The 24,093-nt window shown below is 37.2% G+C and overlaps 1 protein-coding gene across 5 annotated transcripts in view; it reads right to left on the bottom strand.

The window, feature by feature from the left end:
* Positions 1 to 2,775: 2,775 nt before the first annotated feature.
* ZNF215 (zinc finger protein 215) overlaps positions 2,776 to 24,093 on the bottom strand; it is a 32,264-nt gene continuing 10,946 nt past the window's right edge. For 4 of the 5 annotated variants that reach the window (XM_042958863.1, XM_042958864.1, XM_007083169.3 and 1 more), the window contains exons 2-5: positions 21,768 to 22,338; positions 14,154 to 14,239; positions 12,631 to 12,763; positions 2,776 to 3,752 (exon numbers count right to left, since the gene is read on the bottom strand). In XM_042958863.1, coding sequence (XP_042814797.1) covers positions 2,845 to 3,752; positions 12,631 to 12,763; positions 14,154 to 14,239; positions 21,768 to 22,167 — 1,527 coding nt within the window. In that variant the 5' untranslated portion in view covers positions 22,168 to 22,338 and the 3' untranslated portion in view covers positions 2,776 to 2,844. Of the gene's footprint in view, positions 3,753 to 12,194; positions 12,291 to 12,630; positions 12,764 to 14,153; positions 14,240 to 21,767; positions 22,339 to 24,093 lie in introns of all 5 variants that reach the window. The other variant, XM_042958866.1, reaches the window with a different exon arrangement.

Below are 24,093 nucleotides of genomic sequence, written 5' to 3'. Positions count from 1 at the left end.
AAAGGTAAGAGGACTATGACCAGATTGCAGGTTGTTGAGGAGTCAGTGGGCAGTGAACCAGTATGGACAAAACTTCCTAGAAGTGTGGCTGGCATGGAGATGAAAGAGAACTGTAATTGCTATGGGTAGTGGAGCAGAGAGGTTTTTGTTTTGCTATGTTCCTTTTCTAGTTTTTTAAGGTAGAGGTGATTTAAGCATTTGTATATCTTTTTTTTTTAATGTTTATTTTTGAGAGACATAATGTGAGTGGGGGAGGGGCAGAGAGAGAGGGAGACATAGAATCTGAAGCAGGCTCCAGGCTCTGAGCTGTCAGCTCGATGTGGGGCTCGAACTCATGGGCTGAGAGATCATGACATGAGCCAAAGCTGCACACTCAACTGACTGAGCCACCCAGGCACGCCGATTTAAGCATTTTTAACTACTGATGAGAAGATGCCAAATATAGAAGCTGAATTTAAAGACCTAAAAGGAAAGGTGATTGTGGGAGTGAGTATTCTAAGAAAGTGAAAAAGGCAGGATTTAGAGGACATGGTATGGAAGGATAGTTCTTCCATGGTTACGGAGAACTGCATTCTGAAGGCTTGATGGCAGGATGTGGAGATGGTTTTGTCTGATGGTACCCAACTTCTTCAATGGAAGCAAGCTGATCGTACGGGAGCTGGGTGTGCTGATTTAAGAAGGTGAGGAGAGCAGGAAGGGTCTAAAATAGGGTGGGAAATGGAAAGGACTGCAGTTGGGGGAAGCAGAACGATTTCTGGTAAGCATCAATGCCCTGTAAAGAGCTGGATGACTACTTCAGACCACACATGGTGAGGTACATGGTGCCAGAAATGTGTTCACTATAAAAGCTGAAAGAAGAGTCCTATGTTTGTCTTCTACGAACTCCCTGGGCACACGGCACAGATTTCTCTCACAGCAGTGATACAAGTCTATGGCACAACATGAGCTGTTAGTCCTATCCTTACAATCTAATATAGCTCAGTATTTTTCCCTGAGGACAGTTTACACATCTTATTTACACTTAAAAAAAAAATCAGTTGCCTTCTATACACTAATAATAAACTATCAGAAAAAGAAATTAAGACAAAAACCTCATTTAAAGGGCACTGGGTGGTTCAGTGGGTTAAGCATCTGACTCCTGATTTCAGATCAGGTCATGATCTCATGGTTCTTGGGTTCAAGTCCCATGTCAGGTTCCCCGATAAACATGAAACCTGCTTGGGATTCTCTCACTCTCCCTCTCTCTCTGCCCCTCTCCGTACACATACTCTCTCTCAAAATAAACAAATAAATAAAACAAAATCCCATTTACAACTTCATGAAAAGGATAAAATACCTGTGGATAAGTTTAACCAAGGAGATGAAAGATCTATACGCTGAAAACTATCATTCATTGATTAAAGAAACTGAAGAAGGCACAAACACAAAGATCTTCCATGCTCATTGACTGAATTATTGTTAAAATTAATATTATTAAAATTACCCAAAGAATATAAAGACTCAATGCAACCCCTCTCAAAATTCCAATGGCATTTTTCACAGAAAAAGAAAAAAATCCTAAAATTTGTATGGAACTACAAAAGATCCTGAATACTCAAAGCAAACTTGAGAAAGAACAAAGCTGGAGGCATCACACTTCCTAATTTCAAACTATATTATGAAGCTATAGTAACCAAAGCAGTATGGTACTGGCATAAACACAGACACACAGATCAATGGAAGAGAACAGCGTGCCTAGAAATAAACCCATACATAAATATGGTCAATTAATTTACCACAAAGGAACCAAGAATATACAATGGGGAAAGGACAGTCTCTTCAATAACCAGTATTAGGAAAACTGGACAGCCACATGCAAAAAAGAAAATGGACCACTATCTTAAACCATACACATACACAAATAAAAAATGGATTGAAGACCTGAAATCATAAAACAAGTGAACACAGAATAATTTCCACATTAACTCATCATAAGTGTTCACACTCCAGTATACCTTTTCTGTTTTTGAATAAGATATGAGTTTTAACAAGCCACCATTCATTCATTGGGAATGTCTCCAATATGAACATTTTGAGGCAGATTAAGATAAGCCTCTTGGCTGAACACTGTTTGGGACCCTGAAGTAGCTTACAGAAGACAGAGGAAGTTCTAGTATACAGAGTATTATTTAATACAGAGCATTAACACACTTTACTGACCTCTTAATGTTTGGAATAAATGAGAGACCCAAGGTTATGGATGTCTCTCTAGCCTATATCCCAAAGAGTACTTTTAAAAATGCAGACTTGAAGACTACATGTAGATTTGTTACTCTACTTCCCATTGCAGTTGATAACCCTCCACCAATTCTAGGTCCCACTCAGCACCAGGACAGCCAAGGATATTATCAAGAATGGAGTAATTTGCTGTCACTGTGGTCTCTGTCATTCAGAGTTCAGTTCCTCGTTAGTAGTCTTCCAATATTCTTGTGAGCTCGTGGTTTCTCATGACCTTCTCATAAAGACTGAAAGTTTGAGTTTTATTAAATATCAACTCTAAGGGTATTGCTTGGCTCCTCCCTAATTCAATAAATTAGGTGAATATATGGAAGCCATAGGTCCCATTTATGAAGTAGAAATGATGATGGCCATGATATCAAAATCATGATAGGCAAAGACTTTATGGTGATATATTTAAACTCCATACCCTTGTGGCTTCCTTTGGGAGACTGGAAAAGCTCAGACAGATATATGCCCAATAAAATATTTCCCTCTAATATAGTTCTGTCATATCAATTAAAGAATAATCCCTGACAAATGTTTTATTGCATTTACTACATTCACAGGATTCCCTCCAGTATAAATTCATTGATGTAGGTAATCCTGGGTTTCTTCCTTCTCTTGAGTATGAAGTTTTTGGTGTTTTTTAAGGTTTGAACTCCTATTGAAGGTCTTCTCACATTCCTTACATTTGAATGGTTTCTCTCCTGTATGAATCATTTGATGTCGAATAAGGGAGGAGCTCCGGCTGAAGGATTTTCCACAGTTAACACATTCGTAGGGATTATCTCCAGAATAAAGTCTTGAATTTTTATTACTATTTTTACTCTCACTGAAAGCTTTTCCACATTTATTGCCTTCACAGACCTTTGCTTCAGTATGAATTTTTTGATGCTTAGTAAGATTTGTACGTCTGTTGAAGAATCTCCCACACTCACTACATTTATAGGGTTTCTCTCCTGTGTGAATGATCTGATGTCGAATGACGGATGAACTCCGGCTGAAGGCTTTCCCACATTGATAGCATTCATAGGAATTCACTAAGGTATGACTTTCTGGGTGCTGAATGTCTATACTCATGCTCAAGGCATTTCCACATCTATTATATTCTAAATGTTGGTTACCTACTGAATCTAAATTAAATTTGAAGTTAGTTTTAAACTTATCACATTTTGAGAACCCCTTTTTCATAGGAATTCCCTGTTGTATATCAAAAATTGAATTAACTGACTCAACATCTAAGCTTTTCTTATTCTCACTACCTTCAAAGTTTCCCTCCTCAGTGTAGACTGTCTTGTGAACAAAAGCTTCTTCTGGCAAATTTATGTCCCAGTGTTCCTGGCTCCTGTATAGCCAATCATCACTCATCCAAGCATCTGAAGAAGGGGGTCCACTTTTGGTCAGTCTTCTCATAATTTCTCCATGAGATGATGATTCTCCAGAAATTCTCTCCTTTGTAACTGAATCTTGGTTTTCTGAAATTACCTCTCTGTCTAAAAAGAAATTAAAAATTCTATGAGCTAGCAGAAGGGAAATTGTTTAATTAGGAAAGGGATGCTAAACCACATAAGGAAATATGCAGATTTTGTGGGTCTTAAATACAGAATAGAAATGTGAGGTGAGATTAGAAAAGGAGAAATACAGAAGAAATAAAAGGGACAAAAGTATTAAAAAGGAGGTTAGAAGATCATAAAATATGAGAAGAGCTATTCAAGTATATTAATGAGAATACATAGAGCTTGGGTCAAATATCAGCATATGAACTGGGATAGGGTAGCATTTCATAGTTCACATTGTTACTGGTTCATAACTAGTCTGTGTGGATTACACATAGTTTTCCTTTCCCTAGCATCTTGTCTTTGTCTCTTTTAATCCATGCTGTTCATCAATAATAAATACACCCTTCTGAAACACCAATTTAATCATATCTTTAAAAACAATCTACATTTACAGGCTCCACACCTTAACCAGCTAAAACAAACTTGCAATCAGTGTCTCTATTTCCATACAAGCTGCAGTTATTCCTCATATTTAACAAAGGCAGGAAAAAAAAAAAACTATAATCAAAGGTAGCAGAGAAACCACCCTTTTTGTGGGCTCAAAATCATTCCTGATTCTAATAGCCCTATGATACTTCTCTAGGTATTTCCTAGAATGCAAAACTTCACCTGTTCTAGTTATGATTTAATTCTCTTGTTTTCACCTGTCTTCAGTTTGTTTCATTTAATAATGTCCCACTTCCCTTCTCAGAATTGCTTTCTCACTTAGCTTCTGTATAAATACTTACATTCTAACAACTTTTTAAAAACTAAATTTCACTGACTTCCCTTTATCCTCTCACATATAACTTCAGGTTTATCTAATGCGTTTACTTCCATACTTCACTGGTAGCCAAAACACATCTTCCACTTGGTAGTCTCACATATATTATCGACCCCTGTTTCTATCCATCTCCAAGACAATGCCACTCAACTATCCTACTACTCTCTTCCAACTTAACAAATGAGCCTGAGAATTTCATCTTTCATGTGGAAAGAACTTCCCTCAATGTCCTCACTTGTTTAGTGAGTCACTGTCCTTCTAATATTTACACTAGAGTCCACAAAGAGATCTTGAATAACCATTGCTCTTTAGCTCTCATATCTAATCTGCCCTGAGGTACTATTTTTTTATGAAATGATGTTTACCTCAAAGCAGCTCCACTGATATATCCAACTTTGTCAAATACCTATTAATTCTGCCTGGTTTAGTCTAATTTCTAGCAGAAATTATCTGTCTGTGTAATACAGTGGAAACTAGACCTTTAAGTCAGAATCTCCTGGGGTGGAGCCTAGGAATATAACGAGGGTATCAATTGTAGTTTCGCTGTTTCTGCCTCACCAGCGTAAACTGGGTGTGTGGGCAGATAACCTATAGGTCTTCAGTGAGAGAGGAATCTCTTCCAAACCTGGACCTAATTTAGATGGTGAGATCCTGGACTTCAAGCTTGATGCCATAATGAGGTCTTAGGAGAGAATAAATATATTTAATAATGGGGAAAAAAATAATTTGTGGCCAGAGGACAGATTATAGATCAAAATGGCTGCACATTCATAAAAAACTCACAGCTAACATCATACTCAAAGGGCGAAAAGTTAGAAGCTTTCCCCTAAGGTCAGGAACAAGACAAGGATGTCCACTCTCACCACTTTCATTCAAAATAGTACTGGAAGTCCTAGCTGCAGCAATCAGACAAGAAAGAGAAATAAGAGGCATTCATACTAGTAAATAAGAAGTAAAACCCTATTTGCAGATGACATGATACTGTACATAAAAAACCCTAAAGACTCTATCAAAAAACTACCAGAACTGATAAATTTAGTGCAGTTGCTGGATGCAAAATTAATATACAGAAATCTGCCGCATTTCTATACCTTAAAACAAAGTAGTAGAGAAATTAAGGAAACAATCCCATTTACAACTGCACTAAAAATAAAATATGTAGGAATAAATTTAACCAAAAGGGTGAAAAACCTGTACTCTGAAACCTATTAAACACTGATGAAAGAAATTGAAGTTGACACAAAGAAATTCCATGCTCATGAACTGGGAGAACCAATATTGCTAAAAATGCCCATATTATACAAAACAATTTATAGATGTAATGCAATCCCTATCAAAATATCAATAGCATTTTTCACAACACTAGAACAGATACCATATGTTTTCACTCTTATGTGGATCCTGAGATACTTAACAGAAACCCATGGGGGAGGGGAAGGAAAAAAAAGAAAAAAAAGAGCTTAGAGTGGGAGAGAGAGCCAAAGCATAAGAGACTGTCAAAAACTAAGAACAAACTGAGGGTTGATTTGGGGTGGGAGGGAGTGGAGGGTAGGTGATGGGCATTAAAGAGGGCATCTTTTGGGATGAGCACTGGGTGTTGTATGGAAACTAATTTGACAATAAATTTCATAAAAAAAAAAAAGAGAATCCTAAAATTTGTATGGAACCATGAAAGACCCTGAATAGTCAAATCAATCTTGAAACAGAAGAACAAAACTGGAGTATCATAATCTCAGATTTCAAGATATACTACACAAAGCTGTAGTAATAAAAACAGAATGGTACTGGCATAAAAAATAGACATATAGATCAATGGAACAGAATAGAGAGCCAGAAATAAATCCATGATTTTATGATCGATTAATCTACGACAAAGAAGGCAAGGATATCCAACGGGAAAAAGACAGTCTCTTCAACAAATGGTGCTGGGAAAACTGGACAGCTACATGCAAAAGAATGAAACTGGACCATTTTCTTACTCTACACAAAAATAAACTAAAAAACGGATTAAAGGGGCGCCTGGGTGGCTCAATCAGTTAAGCGTCAGACTTCAGGTCATGATCTCACAGTTCATGAGTTCGAGCCCTGCATCAGGCTCTGTGCTGACAGCTTGGAGCTTGGAGCCTGGAGCCTGCTTCAGATTCTGTGTCTCCCTCTCTCTCTGCCCCTCCCCCACTTGTGCTCTGTCTCTGTCTCTTTCTCCCTCTCTCTCAAAAATAAATTTAAAAAGGGATTAAAGACCTAAATGTGAATCCTGAAACCATAAAATTCCTAGAACAAAATATAGGCAGTAATTTCTCTTACATTGGCCGTAGCAACATTTTTCTAGGTAGGTCTCCTTTGGCAAGGAAAACAAAAGCAAAATTAAACTCTTGAGACTATACCAAAGGATCTTTTGCACAGTAAGGGAAACCATCAACAAAACTAAAGGATAGCCTACTGAATGGGAGAAGATATTTTCAAATAATATATTCAATAAAGGGTTAGTATCCAAATATATATGGAAGAACTTGTACAACTCAACACTAAAAAAACAAATAATCCAATAAAAAAAATGCGCAGAGAACCTGAATAGACATTTTTCCAAAGCAGTCATTAGATGGCCAACAGACTTATGAAATGATGTTCAATGTCACTCATCATCAGAGAAATGTAAATCAAAACCACAATGAGACATCAGCTTGCACCAGGCAGAATGGTTAAAATCAGAAACACAGAAAATAACAGCGTTGGCAAGGATGTGGAGAAAAAGGAACACATTTTGGGGGAATACAAGCTGGTGTAGCCACTGTGGAAAACAGGATGGAGGTTCCTCAAAAAATTAAAAATAGAAATACCATATGATCCAGTAACTCCACTACTGGTTATTTAGCTTAAGAAAATGAAAGCACTAATTCAGAAAGATGTATGCACCCTATGTTTACTACAGGATTATTGATAATAGCCAAGATATAGAGGCAACCAAAATGTCCATTCATAGAGGAATGGATAAAAAAGATTGGTATGTATATACAATTGAATACCACTCAGTTATAAAAAAGAATGAAATCTTGCCATTTGCAACAACATGAATGGATCTAACAGATATCATGGTAAGTGAAATAAGTCAAAGAAAGGCAAATACCTTTATGATTTCACTCATATGTGGGATTTAAGAAACAAAGGAAAAAAGAAAAACAAACAAACAACAACAACAAAAAAGAGTCTTAAATATAATGAACTGATGGTTACCAGAAGGGAGGTGTGTGAGGGAATGGGTGAAACAGTTAAGGGGATTAAGAGTGTATTATCATGATGAGCGATGAGTAATGGAAAGAATGAATGAATCATTATGTTATGCACCTACAACTAACATAACACCATATTTTAACTATACCTCAAAAAAAAAAAAAAGGATGCACATTCTTTTACACTCTCCTATAGAGCAATGGAGTTAATTTTTCTTCCCCTTGAAAATGGGCTCCTTCTGTGACTGCTTAGCCTACAGAATGTGGTAAAAGTGATACTATGCCACTTCTGGGCCTGGCCTTTAGGAGACTGACAATTTCCAATTCCTCTCAGGATACTCCCTCTCAGAACCTGGCTGGCATGCTATGAGAAAGAAGCCCATGCCTCAAGAAGAGGCCACATGGAGGTACTCTGGTCCATGGGGCCAGCTAAGTTCTCTGTGACAACCAGCCTCAACTTCCAGCCATGTGATGAGCCATTTTGATCATTCCATCCCAGCAGAACACTGTATCTTCAGCCAATATCGTATAGATCCTGAGAACTCCTAAGTCAACTCACAAAACTGTGAGAATTAATAAAATGATTGCTGTTTAAAGTCAGTAAGTTTGGAGGTAAGTTTTTAGAAACAATAAGTAACTGAAACAGTTAACTGTTCCAGTAGCATTTACTGAATGGCAAAATTCCTAAATGTATTTCTCTAAGCAAGTTTGTGATGTTCGCCTCATATTTCTATAACTCATTTTTCATATAACTCTATTATTCCCATTTTTAAAATAACTTTCATGTATTTTGTTATTTTCAAATCACTTAGTTCTAGCACATAGGAAAATTACCAATATTTTTATTTTACATCTAGCCACCTTATAAAACTCTTAACAGATATAGTAGTTTTGACAATGAGTTTCTTGGATTTCTAGGTAGAAAGTTACCATTTACAAATAATAGCCTTTTTTCCCTCTTTTCTACTAGTTAAATTTCTCGTTTTTTGGTCTTTTTGTTCATTAGTTACATATTTCAGGTCAACATTCAACAGGTTGAAGCAGTGGCTGCTAACTTCCAAGAGAAAGAAGTGGAGTCCTATTACAGGCTAGACCCATAACTGGCAATGTCACTTCTGGAGCATTTGATTGATTAAATAGCTCAGTGCCAGCTGAGATTCAAAGGGAAGAGAAACAGTTGGCATTTTTTTTTTTTTTGGGTTTAATTGAAGTATAGGTGACACACAATGTTACATTAGTTTCATGTGTCCAAAGTCTACGTCTTGATGAAGAGAGCGACAAAGATTCCGTAGCCACCTTTAAATCACTATAATCCATTAACGGTTTTGGAAAATAAATGACATTTACAGAGGCAAATTCCAGATTGACTGAAGTATTATATTTAAATGATGAAATAGATGAAGTCAGAATAAAATCAGGAAATGTGTTTCTAATTTGGGGATGGAAAAATTCTTATGCATAAAACTAACAGATATAAAGCACTGGGGGAAAGATATGTGATAACATAAATTTTAAAAATATGTATGGCAGACACCATAAATAAAATAATAAAAAACCTGCAAGATCTCATTTGTCGTAACTATGATCAATAGTGAGAATTTACATAAATTTTATTATATATTATTAAAAACCTCTAAATTCTTAATAGATAATGGACATAAAACCATTTGCTGAATCACAAGTGACCAAAACAAATAAAATAATTTTCAGCTTTTTCATAATCCAATACACATCTATCTATCCATTTTTTTCCCCTTTTGTCCTATATATGTGCAAAAGCTTGAGATATAAAGGTAGGGCAAAAAGGGACATGGTCCCTACCCTCGAGGAACATAAAGCCTAATGTGGGAGACAATGACCTATACAGATCCAAGTAAAATATAATTGTGACAAATGATAAAAAGAGAAGATTATGGTGCTATGGGAGTATATAACAGAAAAAACTAACTAGTAGAAAATGTGAAACTATCTGAGATCTGAGAGAAGACTAGGAGTCAACTAGGCAAAGAACAGGAGAATGAGATGAGAGATGATGATGGACTACATGGACTACAGTAGTGGCACTACGTATGGAGAGAAGTGGAGACATTCAAGGGACATTTAGAAAGATATACACACACACACACACACACACACACACACACACACACACACACACACACCCAAGTACTAGACAGGTGAAGGAAGGAGAAGTTGTGTCAAGGATAATACTCTATACTTGTGTAACAGGATGAATGGCAGTGCTGTTTACTCAGGGAATAGAAAAAGACTGGAAAGGAAAAGTTATGATTTTGGTTTTATGGAACTGAAGTTATCTTTACGACAGCCAAGAGAAATGTCATGTCCTTCAGAAAAGAAGCCTGGGCTGGGGATACAAATTTGTAAGTCACCTATACATGTGTGGTAAGTGAAGGTGCAGTTGTGGATGTGATAACCTCAGGAAGAAAATACAGAGTAAGAAAACAAGACAAAATGAGACCAAATCTTGAGAAACGCTGGAATTTATTAGAGAGCTAGAGAAAGATTAGTCTGCAACAGGCAGAGAGAGAATAATCAGAAAGAGAGGAGGAATATCAGAAGTATTCCAAGAACCTACGAGTGTTTTAAGAAAGAAGAGCAGATAATACTGTCACTTGCTTTGGAGAAGTCAGTGAAACAAGGAACGAAAACATATCCACTGGATTTAGCTACAAGAAAGTCATCTATGACCTCAGTAAGAACTGTTTCAGATGGATATTTGGAATAAGAGACAAGTGAAATGGACCGAGGACTAAAAGGTGAGGAAATGAGAAAAGTATAAAATATCTTGAGAAGTTTGGCTATAAAGAGGTGAGTGATAGAGAGGTTGAAAGAACAATTTTTTTAAATCAGTAATGACCTAAAAATGTTAAAAAGCTAAATGGAGAGGAGTGCCTGGGTGGCTCAGTCAGTGAGCATGTGACTCTTGATTTCACCTCAGGTCATAATCCCAAGGTCTTGAGATATCCCAAGATATCCACGTTGCCCCTGTGCTGAGCATGGAGCCTGCCTGAGATTCTTTCTCTCCCCAACTCCTGTGTGCTCTCTAAAATAAAAATTTTTTAAATTAAAAAAAACAAACATAAAAATAAATTTAAAAAAAAGCTAATAGGAGGACTAGCTAATGGGAGGCAGAAATGGTGAAAATATAAGTGAAAGAAGACAGGGAGAAATGGAGTCCAAAGGAAAATGGCAGGGGGGATGGGCAAGGGAATTTACCTTAGAAAGGATGAAATTGAGTAATCTGCGTATCAAATTAATAAAGATTTCAGGTAAACAATAGCGTGCTAGGGTGCTAATAGATAATTAGTGAGTATGATTGGTATAACCTTTCTCTAGACAATATGGCACAAAGTAACAAGACCTTTAAATATATTCATGTCCTTTGATGCTGAAGTTTCTCTTCTAATAAGGCATATCCTATGGAACTTATCAGACACGCCTGAAAACTGGGCAACAACCTGAATGTCCAATGGCTGGGGGGAATGGTTAAATATATTATGATACTTGTATGTGATGGACCATTACATGTGAAGCCCCATTTCCACAGACTAGTGATAACACGTAATTGCCCTTGGTATCATATTAGGTGAGAAGAACAGAATAGAAAACAACATATTCCTGATGATCCCATTTTGGAAAAAAAGAAATCTTCATAAGCCACAGAGACACATCATTGCAAGAAAAAAGCCTAATAAATAAAAAAAAAAAAATGTTAATATTGCATAGCTCGGGGTAATGAGGTCATGGGTGAGTTCTATTCTTCATACTTTTCTATATATACTAAAATTTATCATAAGCACACAATAATTGATAATCTCCCACAAATAAAATGTTAATAAGAATAAAGAGATTATGATGAAGGTAGAAAGTTAGGGCACAAGAAGTTCTATAGTAAAAGAAGGAAAACTGGAAGATTACTAAAGTCACTCTTGCATAAAGCAGAGCTTTTTGTTTTCTTTGAAAGAATACTACTTAATGTTAGGTTGTCTAATGTTTGTTAGCACTTCCCATGCTCCAGGAACTGCTCTAAGTGTGCCACACATATCAACTCATGTAGTCTTCACAGGAACGTGGAGATAAATACTGTTATTAACTCAGTGTTACAGATGAGGAAACTGGCAGATGGGTTGCTCCAGGCTACAGAGCTTTAAGTTAAGTGTCTGCGTTCCTCACCTGCAACATTCCTCCAATTACCCACTTATGAAATCGAATCTGTGAATGAAAAGCAATGATGACTTTTTTCCTTCAAAGCTTCTGCGGTTTTATCATCACCTCCCCAACTCTTAACTCAAAGGCTGTTAACCTCACTGTGTGTTTAACAAACAGAAGATTCTTACAAATGCCTCATATCTGCCTGGTTCTCACCAAAAAAAGATGTGCTTGGGATTTCTTGCTCTATTATCCATCTTCTGTCCTTACTTTCCAACTCAGAGAGCTCAACTGGTTTGGAAAATACATGTTCTTTTCATGGGGAACATGAAAAAACAACAACAAACAAACAAACAAACAAACATGACACTTCAGACATTTTTATAGGGAAGAGAATTCCATCCCTATGTAGTAGTCTAAGAGCTGCTGAAAGATAAGGCCAGGAGTCACCACAGACTTGTGTATTTCTAGCTCTATATTAGAAAAGACTCTCCCTCAGATACAGCAGGAAAATCTGCTATTGTGCCCATAGGACATTAGGAAACCTGAACCCAAACCCAAGTGTCCCTACCTACTGTAGTAGTCCTATAGCTTTTTAGCAGCAGATAAAGAAACTACTGATGGGCAGCATAGGTAAACACATAGAAGTCACCTTGATGCAATGAATTCAGGTTCCTATAGTTCTCCAGCATCACGTCCCTGTACAGGTTCTTTACAGCAGGGTCCAGTTGTCCCCACTCTTCCTTGCTGAATTCCACAATCACATCTTTGAATGATATTGGTTCCTAAAATATTAAGTTTCTTTTTAATCAAAGGTCAGCCCCAAAAATATTACTAGAGAAGAAATGAATTTGGAAAGAATAGCGTAGGTGCCTAGAATATGTAAGAAATTGATGAAAATGTTTGGGGTTCTAAGTTTTGACAAACAGGTTATATTAGAGGCCTATCAACTTGGTACTTGCAAAAGGAAAATCAAGAGCAGTTTTAACCTGAAATTAACTTTCATTTTGGTTGAGGAGAAAAAGACAGTTGGAATAACTATGGAACAAAAAATTACTAAAGAGTAAAAATACTTGACATAAAAGGAATTCAGAAGAGAAAGAAAGAGTTTCAGATAGATTGACAGGAATTGTAATGAAGACGGAGGCTCTGCTAGCAGAAAAGTTAGGGCATTTCCTCTCGAGAAATATAGCCTGCTAACTCCTTACCATTCAGGTCTCCCAGCCCAGCCCTTTCCTGATTACCCAAAGTAGCCACCCTCCTAGTCAGTGTCTACTGCATTATGCTTCTTTCTTTTCTTTGTAATTACTACTATCTGCAATTATCTTATTTGCTTGTGTTTGCCTGTCTACCTCTACTGTCATTTCTGCAAAGGCAGGGATCTCCTTTCGTTTACCATCACATAACCAGCCCTTGGACAAGTGGCATGTTAGACACTGTGTCAATATTTGTTACAAGGGCCTTCACACCATCAATTGCTGCATTTCCCTCTTCAGCATTCTCAACCTTGTCATGACGGGCACATTTAATCACAATGAGATACACAAATCTTTTCCCTTCCTCTACCTCAAAGCCAGATGTCTCTAAGATATCAGAGGACCTTGTGAGTAAATTATCTAGGTTAGTTTTGCCTACTTCCTCACCTTTTTTCCTCAACCCTCCGCAACCTGGTTTCTATTCCCATGCCTGGTACCTCCGTGATGGTAAGTGAACGGGCACTACTCAAGCTGAATTTTCCTGAAATTTTAAAGGATTTATCCTTGAAATTTTCTCATCCTTGGCTTTCCCTGACATCATATCTTCTTGGTTTTTCTCTACCACTCTGGTTCTTTCATTTCACCATCGTCTGAGGTTTCTTCTGCTCCTGCCTATTAAATGACATTACTCAGCATTCTGCCCTTGGCTCCTTTCACTTTCAATTCTAAACATTCTCTAGGTAGGCTCTATTTCTCTGGTTTAAATTATCATCTACAATCCTGAGGGAACACATGCACAGAAAAATACAAAGATTCAATATTTTCCGAAGAGTGTATCACCAACGGAAATAAAATAGATGCAATGTCCTATGGAAGGAGTAATAGTCTTATATCCTTAGATGGACCTATGTTTGGCAAAAGTTCAAAAACCAAAAAGAAAATGCAGGTCATTTCAGTAGAGAGCAGAATTCTAATTCACCTGGGAATTGCTAGTCAGTGAGTCAGCTTCCATTTTCTCCTTGATGCTCCCCTTCTGGAGCGGGACAGACTCCTTGCAGGGTGTCTCTGAGGAAGATGAAGGAAAACATTATGGAGACAGATTTCCCCCGGAGAAACATTTATTGATTTACATTAGTAGTTTTAACATGCTATTCATAAAAATCATCTTTAAAACTTTGGAAAAATAATGACATCAGGCACTATAAGCAATCAGAATCTCTAAAGGTAAGAGCTCAGATGTTATATTTTTTATTTTTTTATTTAAAAAAAAATTTTTAACGTTTGTTTTGAGATTGAGTGCTAGTTGGGGGGGGGGGGGCAGAGAGAGAGGGAGACTGTAGAATTCAAAGCAGGCTCTATGCTGTCAGCGCAAAGCCCGACATGGGGCACGAACCCATGAACCGCAAGATCCTGACCTGAGCCAAAGTCAGATGCTCAACCAACTGAGCCACCCAGGTGCCCCTATTTTTTATTTTTTAAATGTAATTTATTTTTTAAAGTTTATTTACTTTTTTAAGAGAGATAGAAAATGAGCAGGGAGGGGCAGAAAGCAAGGGAGAAAGAGAATCCCAAGCAGGATCTGTACTGTCAGCGTGGAGCCTAATGCAGGGCTTAATTTCACAAACTGTGAGATCATGACCTGAGCCAAAATCAAAAACCAGATGCTTAACTGACTGAGCCACCCAGGCACCCCTAAAATTATTTTTTAATGAAAAAATTTGACAGGTAATCCAGTCCTGGGGATCCCAAGGGCTGCTGACAGGCTCTGAAGACATCTCTGGGTACTTGGAGGATAGTAGGTGTGACCTCTGAACTATTTGTCTTCCATTTGACCTGTGGAGACTAGTGTGGACAGTTGTAAATAAATGCCTTATGGCGTTAGCTATAAAATCTTAAAAAAAAAAAAAAAGTCACATATAAGTAGACTCGTGCAGTTCAAACCTGTGCTGTTCAAGGGTCAACTGCATAAGAACAGATCAACTGACAGTAAAGATAGTTTTACTTCTTTTCCAATTAGGATGCCTTTTATTCCTTTTTCTGGTTTAGTTGCACTGGCTAGTACCTCCAGTATAATGTTGAAAAGAACTGGCAAGGGTGGGCATCCTTGTCTTGTTCCTTATCCCAGGGCAAAGCTTTAAGTCTTTAACCATTAAGTGTGATGTTTGCTGTAGTTTTCCACAGATGTCCTTTATCAGGTAGAAGGAATTCCCTTCTATTCCGAGTCTGTTGAATACTTTTATCATGAAAAGGCATTGGATTTTGTCAAATGCTTTTTCTGTGTCGAGATGATCTAGTGAGTTTTCCTCTTAATTCTATTGTGTTTTTTTTGTTTCAGAATTTAAAGATTCATCAGTTACATATAACACCCAGTGCTCATCACAAGTGCCCTCCTTAATGCCCATCACCCATTTAGCCCATCCCTCCACCCACTGCCCCTCCAGCAGCTCTCAGTTTGTTCTCTATAGTTAAGATCTCTTATGGTTTGCCTCCCTCTGTTTTTACCTTGTTTTCCTTCCCTTCCCTTATGTTCATCTGTTTTGTTTCTTAAATTCCACATGAGTGACATTATATGGTATTTGTCTTTCTCTGACTTATTTCACTTAGCACAATACACTCTTATTTCCATTCACATCGTTGCAAATGGCAAGATTTCATTCTTTTTGATAGCCGAGTAATACTGTATTGTGTATATAGGTGTGTGTGTGTATGTATGTATTTATAGAAGTAATGTATAAATATATATGTATATAAATATATACACACAATACATATACCACCTCTTCTTTAGCCATTCATCAGACCATGGACATTTGGGCTCTTTCCATTTGTCTATTGCTGATTGTGCTGCTATAAACATTGGGCTGCATGTGCACCTTCGAATCAGCATTTTTATATCCTTTGGATAAATACTTAATCGTGCAATTGCTTCCCCTTAATTCTGTATGGTGTATAGTGTTGATTTTCACATGTTGAACTATCCTATATTCCTGGGATAAATACCACTTGGTCATGGTGTATAATCTTCTTAATATGATGCTGGGTTTGCTTTGCTAGTTTTGTGATAGCTTTGTCTGTCTTTGGCATCAAGTTAAACTCATCATAGAATAAGGTAGGAAGTATTCCTTCCTCCCCTATTTTTTTAAAAAGTGTGAGAAACGGGTTCTGTGCTGACAGGTCAGAGCCTGGAGCCTGCTTCAGATTCCCTCTCTCTCTCTCTCTCTCTCTCTCTCTGTCTCTCTCTCTCTGCCCCGCCCCCACTTGCACTCAGTCTCTGTCTCAAAAATAAACAAACATTAAAAAAAAAATTTTTTTTAAGCGTGAGAAAGATTGGTGTTAATTCCTTAAATTTTTGATAGAATTCACCAGTGAAGCCATCTAGTCCTTGCGTTTTCTTTGTTGAAATTTTTTTGATTACTGATTCTATCTTTTCTGTTGTTAAAGAGGAGTTCAGATTTTCTATTTCTTCTTGAATCAGTTTTAGCAGTTTGTGTGTTTTTGGAATTTTTCTACTTAATCTAAATTAATTTTTTGGTATATAATTGTTCATAGTATTCTCTTATAATCCTTTTGATTTATGCAAGGTCAGTAGAGATGTGCCTACTTTTATTCCTGATTTTAGTTATCTCATTCTTCATACTTTTCTTGTGTAGCTAAGCCTTTGTCAATTTTGCTATTCTTTTCAAATGACCCACTTATGGTTTCATTGGTTCTATTGTTTTTCTGTTCTCTAGTTCATTTATCTCTTTTTAATCTTTCTTATTTTAATTTCTACATACTTGTGAATTTTCCAGATATCCTTCTGTTATTGATTTCTAATTCCATCCTACTGTGGTCAGAAAAGATACTTTGTAGGATTTAAATGTTTCTATTAATTGTGACTTGTTTTGGCCTAACGTGTTCTATCTTGGAGAATGTTCCATGTGGACTTGAGAAGAATGTACATACTGCCACTATTGGGTAGAGTGCTACTTTAGTTTATAGCATTGTTCAAGTCTTCTATTTCCTTTTTTATCTTTTTTCTAGTTGTTCTATCCACTCATGAAAGTGGGGTGCTAAAGTCTCCAACTAGTATTCTTGATCTCTTTCTCCCTTCCTGTCAGTTTTTGCTTCATATATTTGGGGGCCTGATTGTTGCAGTTCTTGCTCACTTAATTACTTTTTTGAACTGATTTGTAAAGTCTATATTCTTTGTTGTGTGTGCCCACTTAAGTCTGTTCCCTTAGCTTAGTGGTCAGCTAGTGATTCCACATAGATTTCCTTAAATACCTGGAACCAAACCAAACCAAACAAAAACCCATTTCCTAGTCTTTGCAGATGTGCTGCATGTGTTGAGGCATGCCTTCACCACTTAGCCAGATAATTTTTTTCAACTTTACCTTCACCTTTAGTTCCTGCTTATGCAAAGCCTGAAGGCCAGTCAGAGGTGAGAGTTAAGGCCATATCAGGTGTTTCTGAACATGTGCCCAGCCTTCTAAATCTCTAGGGATACACAGAAACTTTTCAAATCCTTTATTCCCCAAAGCATCTCATACCCCAGCTTTCCCATTAAATGCTTTGACAAATGACCCCTAGGTGGCCACCTCAGCCCCGGGACAGTTCTGAGTCAGATAAAATAAGGGCAATAAAATAAGGGCAATTGGGTGGGTTCTTCAGAGAGCCAAGACAGAAACTAAAAACCTTTCTCAGTCCTCTATTACCCAGCAACCTCTCCTTTCCCTCTCAATTAAACTTCAAGAATTTTCTAGGGGCACCTGGGTGGCTCAGTTGGTTGAGCAATTGACCGGCTCAGGTCACGATCTTGTGGTTTGTGAGTTCAAGCCCTAAGTTGGACTCTGTGCTGAAATCCTTGAGCCTGCTTTGGATTCTGTGTCTCTATCTCTCTCTGCCCCTTCCACACTCATGCTCTGTCTCTCTCTCTCTCTCAAAAATAAATGAACATTAAAAAAGATTTAAAAAGAAAGAATTGCCTATAGTCATTTTGACATTCATACTTCATCCATCCATTCTTTTTTTTTTTTTTTTTGGTGGGGGTGGGGGGGGGCATGTGATAGGGAGAATAACAGACACCAGAGATACCTATATCCCTAATCCTTGAATACACTGGCAAAAGGGACTCAGCAGATATGATCAAAGTTAAGGACCCTGAGATGAGGAATCATCCTGGATTATTTGGGTGATCATAATCTAATCACATCAATCCTAAAAAACAGAGAAGAGAAGGTTTCCCAGCTATGGTCAGTGAAAATGAGAGAGAGTGCAAACATGCATAATTAAGCAAGTGCATGTACTGTGACAACAGAATGGAGGGTAAGAGAAGGCAGTTGGAAAGGACATGGCTCAGGGGAGCCTGAGTGGCTCCGTCTGTTGAGTGTCTGACTTCAGCCCGGGTCATGGTTTTGCGGTTCGTGCGTTTGAGCCCTGTGTTGGGCTTTGTGCTGACAGTGTGAAGCCTGCTTTGGATTCTCTGCCTCCCTTTCTCTCTGACCCTCCTTTGCTTATGCACACTCTGTCTCAAAAATAAATATTTAAAAAAAATAAAAATAAAAAAAGGGACATGACTCTCCACTGACAGCTTTCAAGATGGGGGTAGAAAATCATGAGGCCCAGAAAGGAATGCAGTCCTACCAATGCCTTGATTTTAGCCCAGGGAGACCCATGTTATTAGACTACTCATCTATAGACCTGTAGGATAATACATTCGCATTGTTTTAAGTCACTAAGTTTGTGGTCATTTGTTATGGCAGTAGTAGAAAACTAATAAAACTAACTACAAATAAGTACCACCTCAACTCCTTCTCTGAAACTGTTCTAAAGCTTAACAATAACTTCATAATCAACAATTTCAGTAAATTACTTTCAACACTCACTTAAAAATTTTTTTTTAATGTTTATTTTTATTTTTGAGGGACAGAGAGATACAGCATGAGTGGCAGAGGGGCAGAGAAGGAGAGAGACCCAGAATATGAAGTAGGCTCCAGGCTCTGAGCTGTCAGCACAGAGCCTGACGTGGGGCTCAAACTCACGAGCTGTGAGATCATGATCTGAGCCGAAGTCAGACGCTCAACTGACTGAGCCACCCAGGCGCCCCTCAAAACTCATCTTAATAGGACTTTTTTGCTGCACCATTATTAACACTCACTTCCTGAAGATTTCTCCTTTCTTAGCTCAAGATACTAATATTTCCTGGTTCTCCGATGTCCTAGATTACTGTTTTCTAGCCTGCTTACCTGGCTTTTCTTCTTCTGTTTAATCCGTTATTTCTTTTTCAAATAAGGACTACTGGATACCAACAATAATGATATCATCACTGTCCCCACTCAATGATTCTTTATCAAATATCTAATCAATTACCTCATGACTTATAAGGTCCACACATTCATATGACTGGTTATACATCTTTTACATTTCTTTTAATTTCTAAATCCCTCTTCCATACCCCTACTTCTCCCTTAAAATTATTTTGTTCTAGAAACTAGATTGCCTTGTAGTTTCTCAGAGTTTAGATTTTACTAATGGCATTCCCATGGTATAATTTAAAATGTTCCCCTCTCCTTTGTATTTCCTGTAATGGGTAGTTAGATCTATGGTAACTCTTAAATATTGATGTTCCCCAAGGAAATGTATTTCTCCTACTTCAATTCATACCTGTAAGTTTCCAAATCTTCTCTTTCTGAACACCAAAGCCACACTGTTAACTATGTATTAGTTTATTCATTGTGTATGGCCCATAGAGACCTCAAATTCAACATGCCACATAATTACTGTATAAATCCCCTCCCATAAAATCTGCTACTTATGCTCCATTCATGTAAGGCTGAGCACGGACATGGACATTTACATCAAATCTTATCTCATTCACCCCTTATATTCAGCCCATAATTCCTTTAGGTTCAAACTCCTCTGTTTTCCCAATGCTCCCTCATTCTTTTCTTTTTTTTTTTTTAATGTTTATTTATTTTTGAGAGAGAAAGAGCGTGAGTGAGGGAGGGGCAGAGAGCGAGGGAGACACAGAATCTGAAGCAGGATCCAGGCCCCGAGCTGTCAGCACAGAGCCTGATGAGGGGCTCGAACTCACGAACCATGAGGTCATGACCTGAGCCGAAATCGGACGCTTAACCAACTGAGCCACCCATGTGCCCCTCAATGCTCCCTCATTCTTTAACACTTCATCTATCTTAACAGATTTTCCAGTTTTCAGAGCCCTCATGTCCTTTACAGAAAAAGTTTATCAACATCTTGTTTAAAGAGCCAGATAGTAAATATTTTGGGTTTTGCAGGCAATAGTTTCTCTGCTATACCTAATCAACACTGGTCATAGTATGAAAACAACTGTGGCCAAAATGTAAATAAGTGGGCGTGGCTGTGTTCCAAAAAAACTACCTCCAAAAATATTGGCCTTTGGGCCATAGTCTGCCAACCACTCCCTCAATACTGATATCAAAATTTTTAAGTTTATTTATTTTGAGAGAGAGAGAGAGAGAGGAAATTCCAAGCAGGCTCCATACTCTCATATGTGAAGCCTGACGCCGAGCTTGATCCCACAAACAGTGAGATCATAACCTGAGCCGAAATCAAGAGCTGGATGCTTAAACAACTGAGCCACCCAGGCGCCTGGATATCAAAATATTTTAAAAGGCAAATCAAATCAATTTCCCTACCCAATCTGTGAGATCTCATTCTCTAAAAGCCAGGTAAGCAGGCTAGAAAGCTTTCTATTTCCTACAGAATAAAATCCATGCCTCCTGATAAAGTCCTTCATGATCTGGCCCTTGATACCCTCTAGCTTCAGAAAAAAGGAATTTCTTTTCAAATGGAAAGACTCCATTACTTTTCTTTTTAAGGTTAATTTTTTTTTTTCTTTTTAATTGAGGTATAATTGACACATAATGTCATACAGTTGACCCTTGAACAACACAGGGCACCAACCTCCTGAGCAGTTGGAAATCTGTGTATAACTTTTAATTCTCCCAAATTTTAACTACTAACAGCTTACCACTGACACAGCCATAACAATCAGCACTGTAATGCATATTTTATGAATGTATTACATTCTGTATTCTTATAATAAAGTAAGCTAGAGAAAAAAATGTTCAAAAAATCATAAGAAAAAATACATTTACAATACTGTCTGTATTTATTAAAAAAAAAATTCATGTATAATTGGACCCACACAGTTCAAACCCATGTTGTTCAAGGGTCAACTGTATTAGCTTCAGGTATACAACATCATGATTCAATTATATATATTGCAAAATGATCATAAGAAGTCAGGTTAACATCAGTCACCATATATAAATTTTTTTTCTTATAATGAGAACTCTTAAGATCTAATCTCTTAACAACTTCCAAATATGCAATACAGTATTATCAACTATAGTCACTATGCTGTACATTATATCCCCATGACTTATTTATTTTGTACTTGGGAGTTATATTTTATACCTTGTGACCCTCCACCCACTTGGCCCATACCCCACCTCTGGCAACCACCAATCTGTTCTCTTTATCTATGAGCTAATTTTCCTTTTTTTTTTTTTTTTTGAGATTCCAAATAAGGGTCAACTATTCTACCACCAACTCTTTACATTCTTACCTTCATCTTTAAGCATTCCAATCACATCCTCTATGAGGGTCACCACTTCCTTGCTGTTCTTTGGATGTTGTAAATTCACCCAAGTCCTAATGTCTTCAGGGAGAATTGTCAGAAATTGTTCCAGCACCAACAGCTCTAGGATCTGTTGCTTTGTATGAATTTCTGGTTTCAGCCACTGAAGACAGAGCTTCCAGAGTTGGCACAGGGCTTCATGAGGCCCAGACACATCCAAATACCGGAAATGTCTGAACTTTTGACGAGAGGCCTCAGAGTCACATGTTTCCATGACTGGGATGGATTCCTGCTGCCAAGACACATGTGCTTTCAGGGCCTCACTTTGTTCATGTAGAGTCAGGCTTTGAGGTTTTGAGATAGCCATCAACTTGTTCAGAGGCTGCATCTTCCCAGACAGAACTCCCACTATAGTTCCAATTTGTTTTACTAGAGGATTCTAATAATTCTTGGGTGAAGCACATGTGTACTATATATATGCAATGTGATTTGAATCAAGTTCTATCTCAATAAGAGAAAAGTTCCAGGAGCTTCAGATACAAAGCCAACATTCTGGTACCTGAGGAAATGAAAAAAAGATACCAATATGACCTATATTTAACGAACATGTTTTAGCATATTGCCAAAAGATAAAATACAAGTAATATTCTTAAAATTGTCCAATAAGATAAATATTATGGATTATACTTCCATTCTTGTTTCTTTCTTATAACGAGAAAATATGCTGTCCCTTCCCAATCACCCACCAAAAAGAAAATAAACACAGACATCACACAAAAAGTGATAAATGAAATAGTCCTTTAAAAAAAAAAAAAAAACCTCACAATTTAATTGCAATTAGGTTTCTCCCGTATCAGGTGACAACACATTTTTGCTTTAAAATTAAGCAAAACAAATATTCAGAAGGATATTTAGGTTATTAAGGCTTTATACTAGAAAAGCCTAAAAAATCTCTTTCTAAATTCTCAATAAATATCAGTAAGGTTATATACAATGAGTAGAACAGAACACACCACTAGAACTTAAGAAACAATTATTTAAAAAAATAAGAGAATAGCAGTGCCTGGGTGGCTCAGTTGGTTAAGAGTCCGACTTCGGCTCAGGTCATGATCTCATGGTTTGTGGGTTCGAGCCCCACATCAGGCTCCGTGCTGACAGGTCAAAGCCCGGAGCCTACTTCAGATTCTGTGTCTCCTTCTCTCTGCCCCTCCCCCACTCCTGCTCTCTCTCAATCTTTCAAAAAAAAATTAATTAATTTAAAAAAAGGAGAATAAATAGGAGTCATTCATTGTTGGGGGTAAATCAAAAAGTACATTCCAATGATACAAAAAACAGACACACAGATCAATGCATAGAGAGCCAAGGAACAAATCTACACCTCTATGTTCAACTCATCTATGAGAAAGCAGGCAAGAATACACAATGGGGAAAGGATAGTCTTTTCAATAAATGGTGTTGGAAAACTGGACAGCTACATGCAAAAGAATGAAACTGGACAACTTTCTTACATCATATAAAAAAATAAACTCAACATGGATTAAAGATCTAAATATGAGACCTGAAGCCATAAAACTCCCAAAAGAAACATAGGTAGTTAATCTTTTGGACATCAGCCTTAGCAATGTATTTATGAATATGTCTCCTTAGGCAAGAGAAACAAAAACAAAAATAAGCTACTGGGACTATAACAAAATAAAAAAGCTTTTGTACAGTAAAGGAAACCATCAACAAAATAAAAAAGCAACCTACTGAATGAGAGAACATATTTGAAAATGACATCACTGATAAAAGGTTAATATCCAAAATATATAAAGAAATTATACAATTCAACATACACATATACACACAAACACACAAATAATTCAATTAAAAAATAGGCAGAGAACCTAAACAGACATTTTCCCAGAAAAGATACACAGATGGCCAACAGGTACATGAAAAGATGCTCATCAGGAAATGCAAATTAAAACCACAAGGGGGTATCATTTCACACCTGTCAGAAAATGGCTAATATCAAAAAAACAAGAAATAACAAGTGTTGGTATGAATGTAGAGAAAAGGGAACCTTACGCATTGTTGGTGGGAATGTCAATTGGTGCAATCACTGTGGAAAACAGTAAGAAGTTTCCTCAAAAAATTAAAAATAGAAATACCATATGATCCAGTAATTTCACTACTGGGTATTTAGCCAAAGAAAATGAAAACACTAATTTGAAAAGATATATGCACCGTATGTTTACCGAATTATTTACAATAGCCAAGATATGGAAGCAACCCAAGTGTCCATCCACAGATGAATGGATAAAGAAGATGT

This window comes from Panthera tigris, chromosome D1 (genome assembly GCF_018350195.1).
Source record: "Panthera tigris isolate Pti1 chromosome D1, P.tigris_Pti1_mat1.1, whole genome shotgun sequence".
Lineage (NCBI taxonomy): Eukaryota > Metazoa > Chordata > Mammalia > Carnivora > Felidae > Panthera > Panthera tigris.
This window is presented reverse-complemented; position numbering and strand designations above follow the sequence as displayed.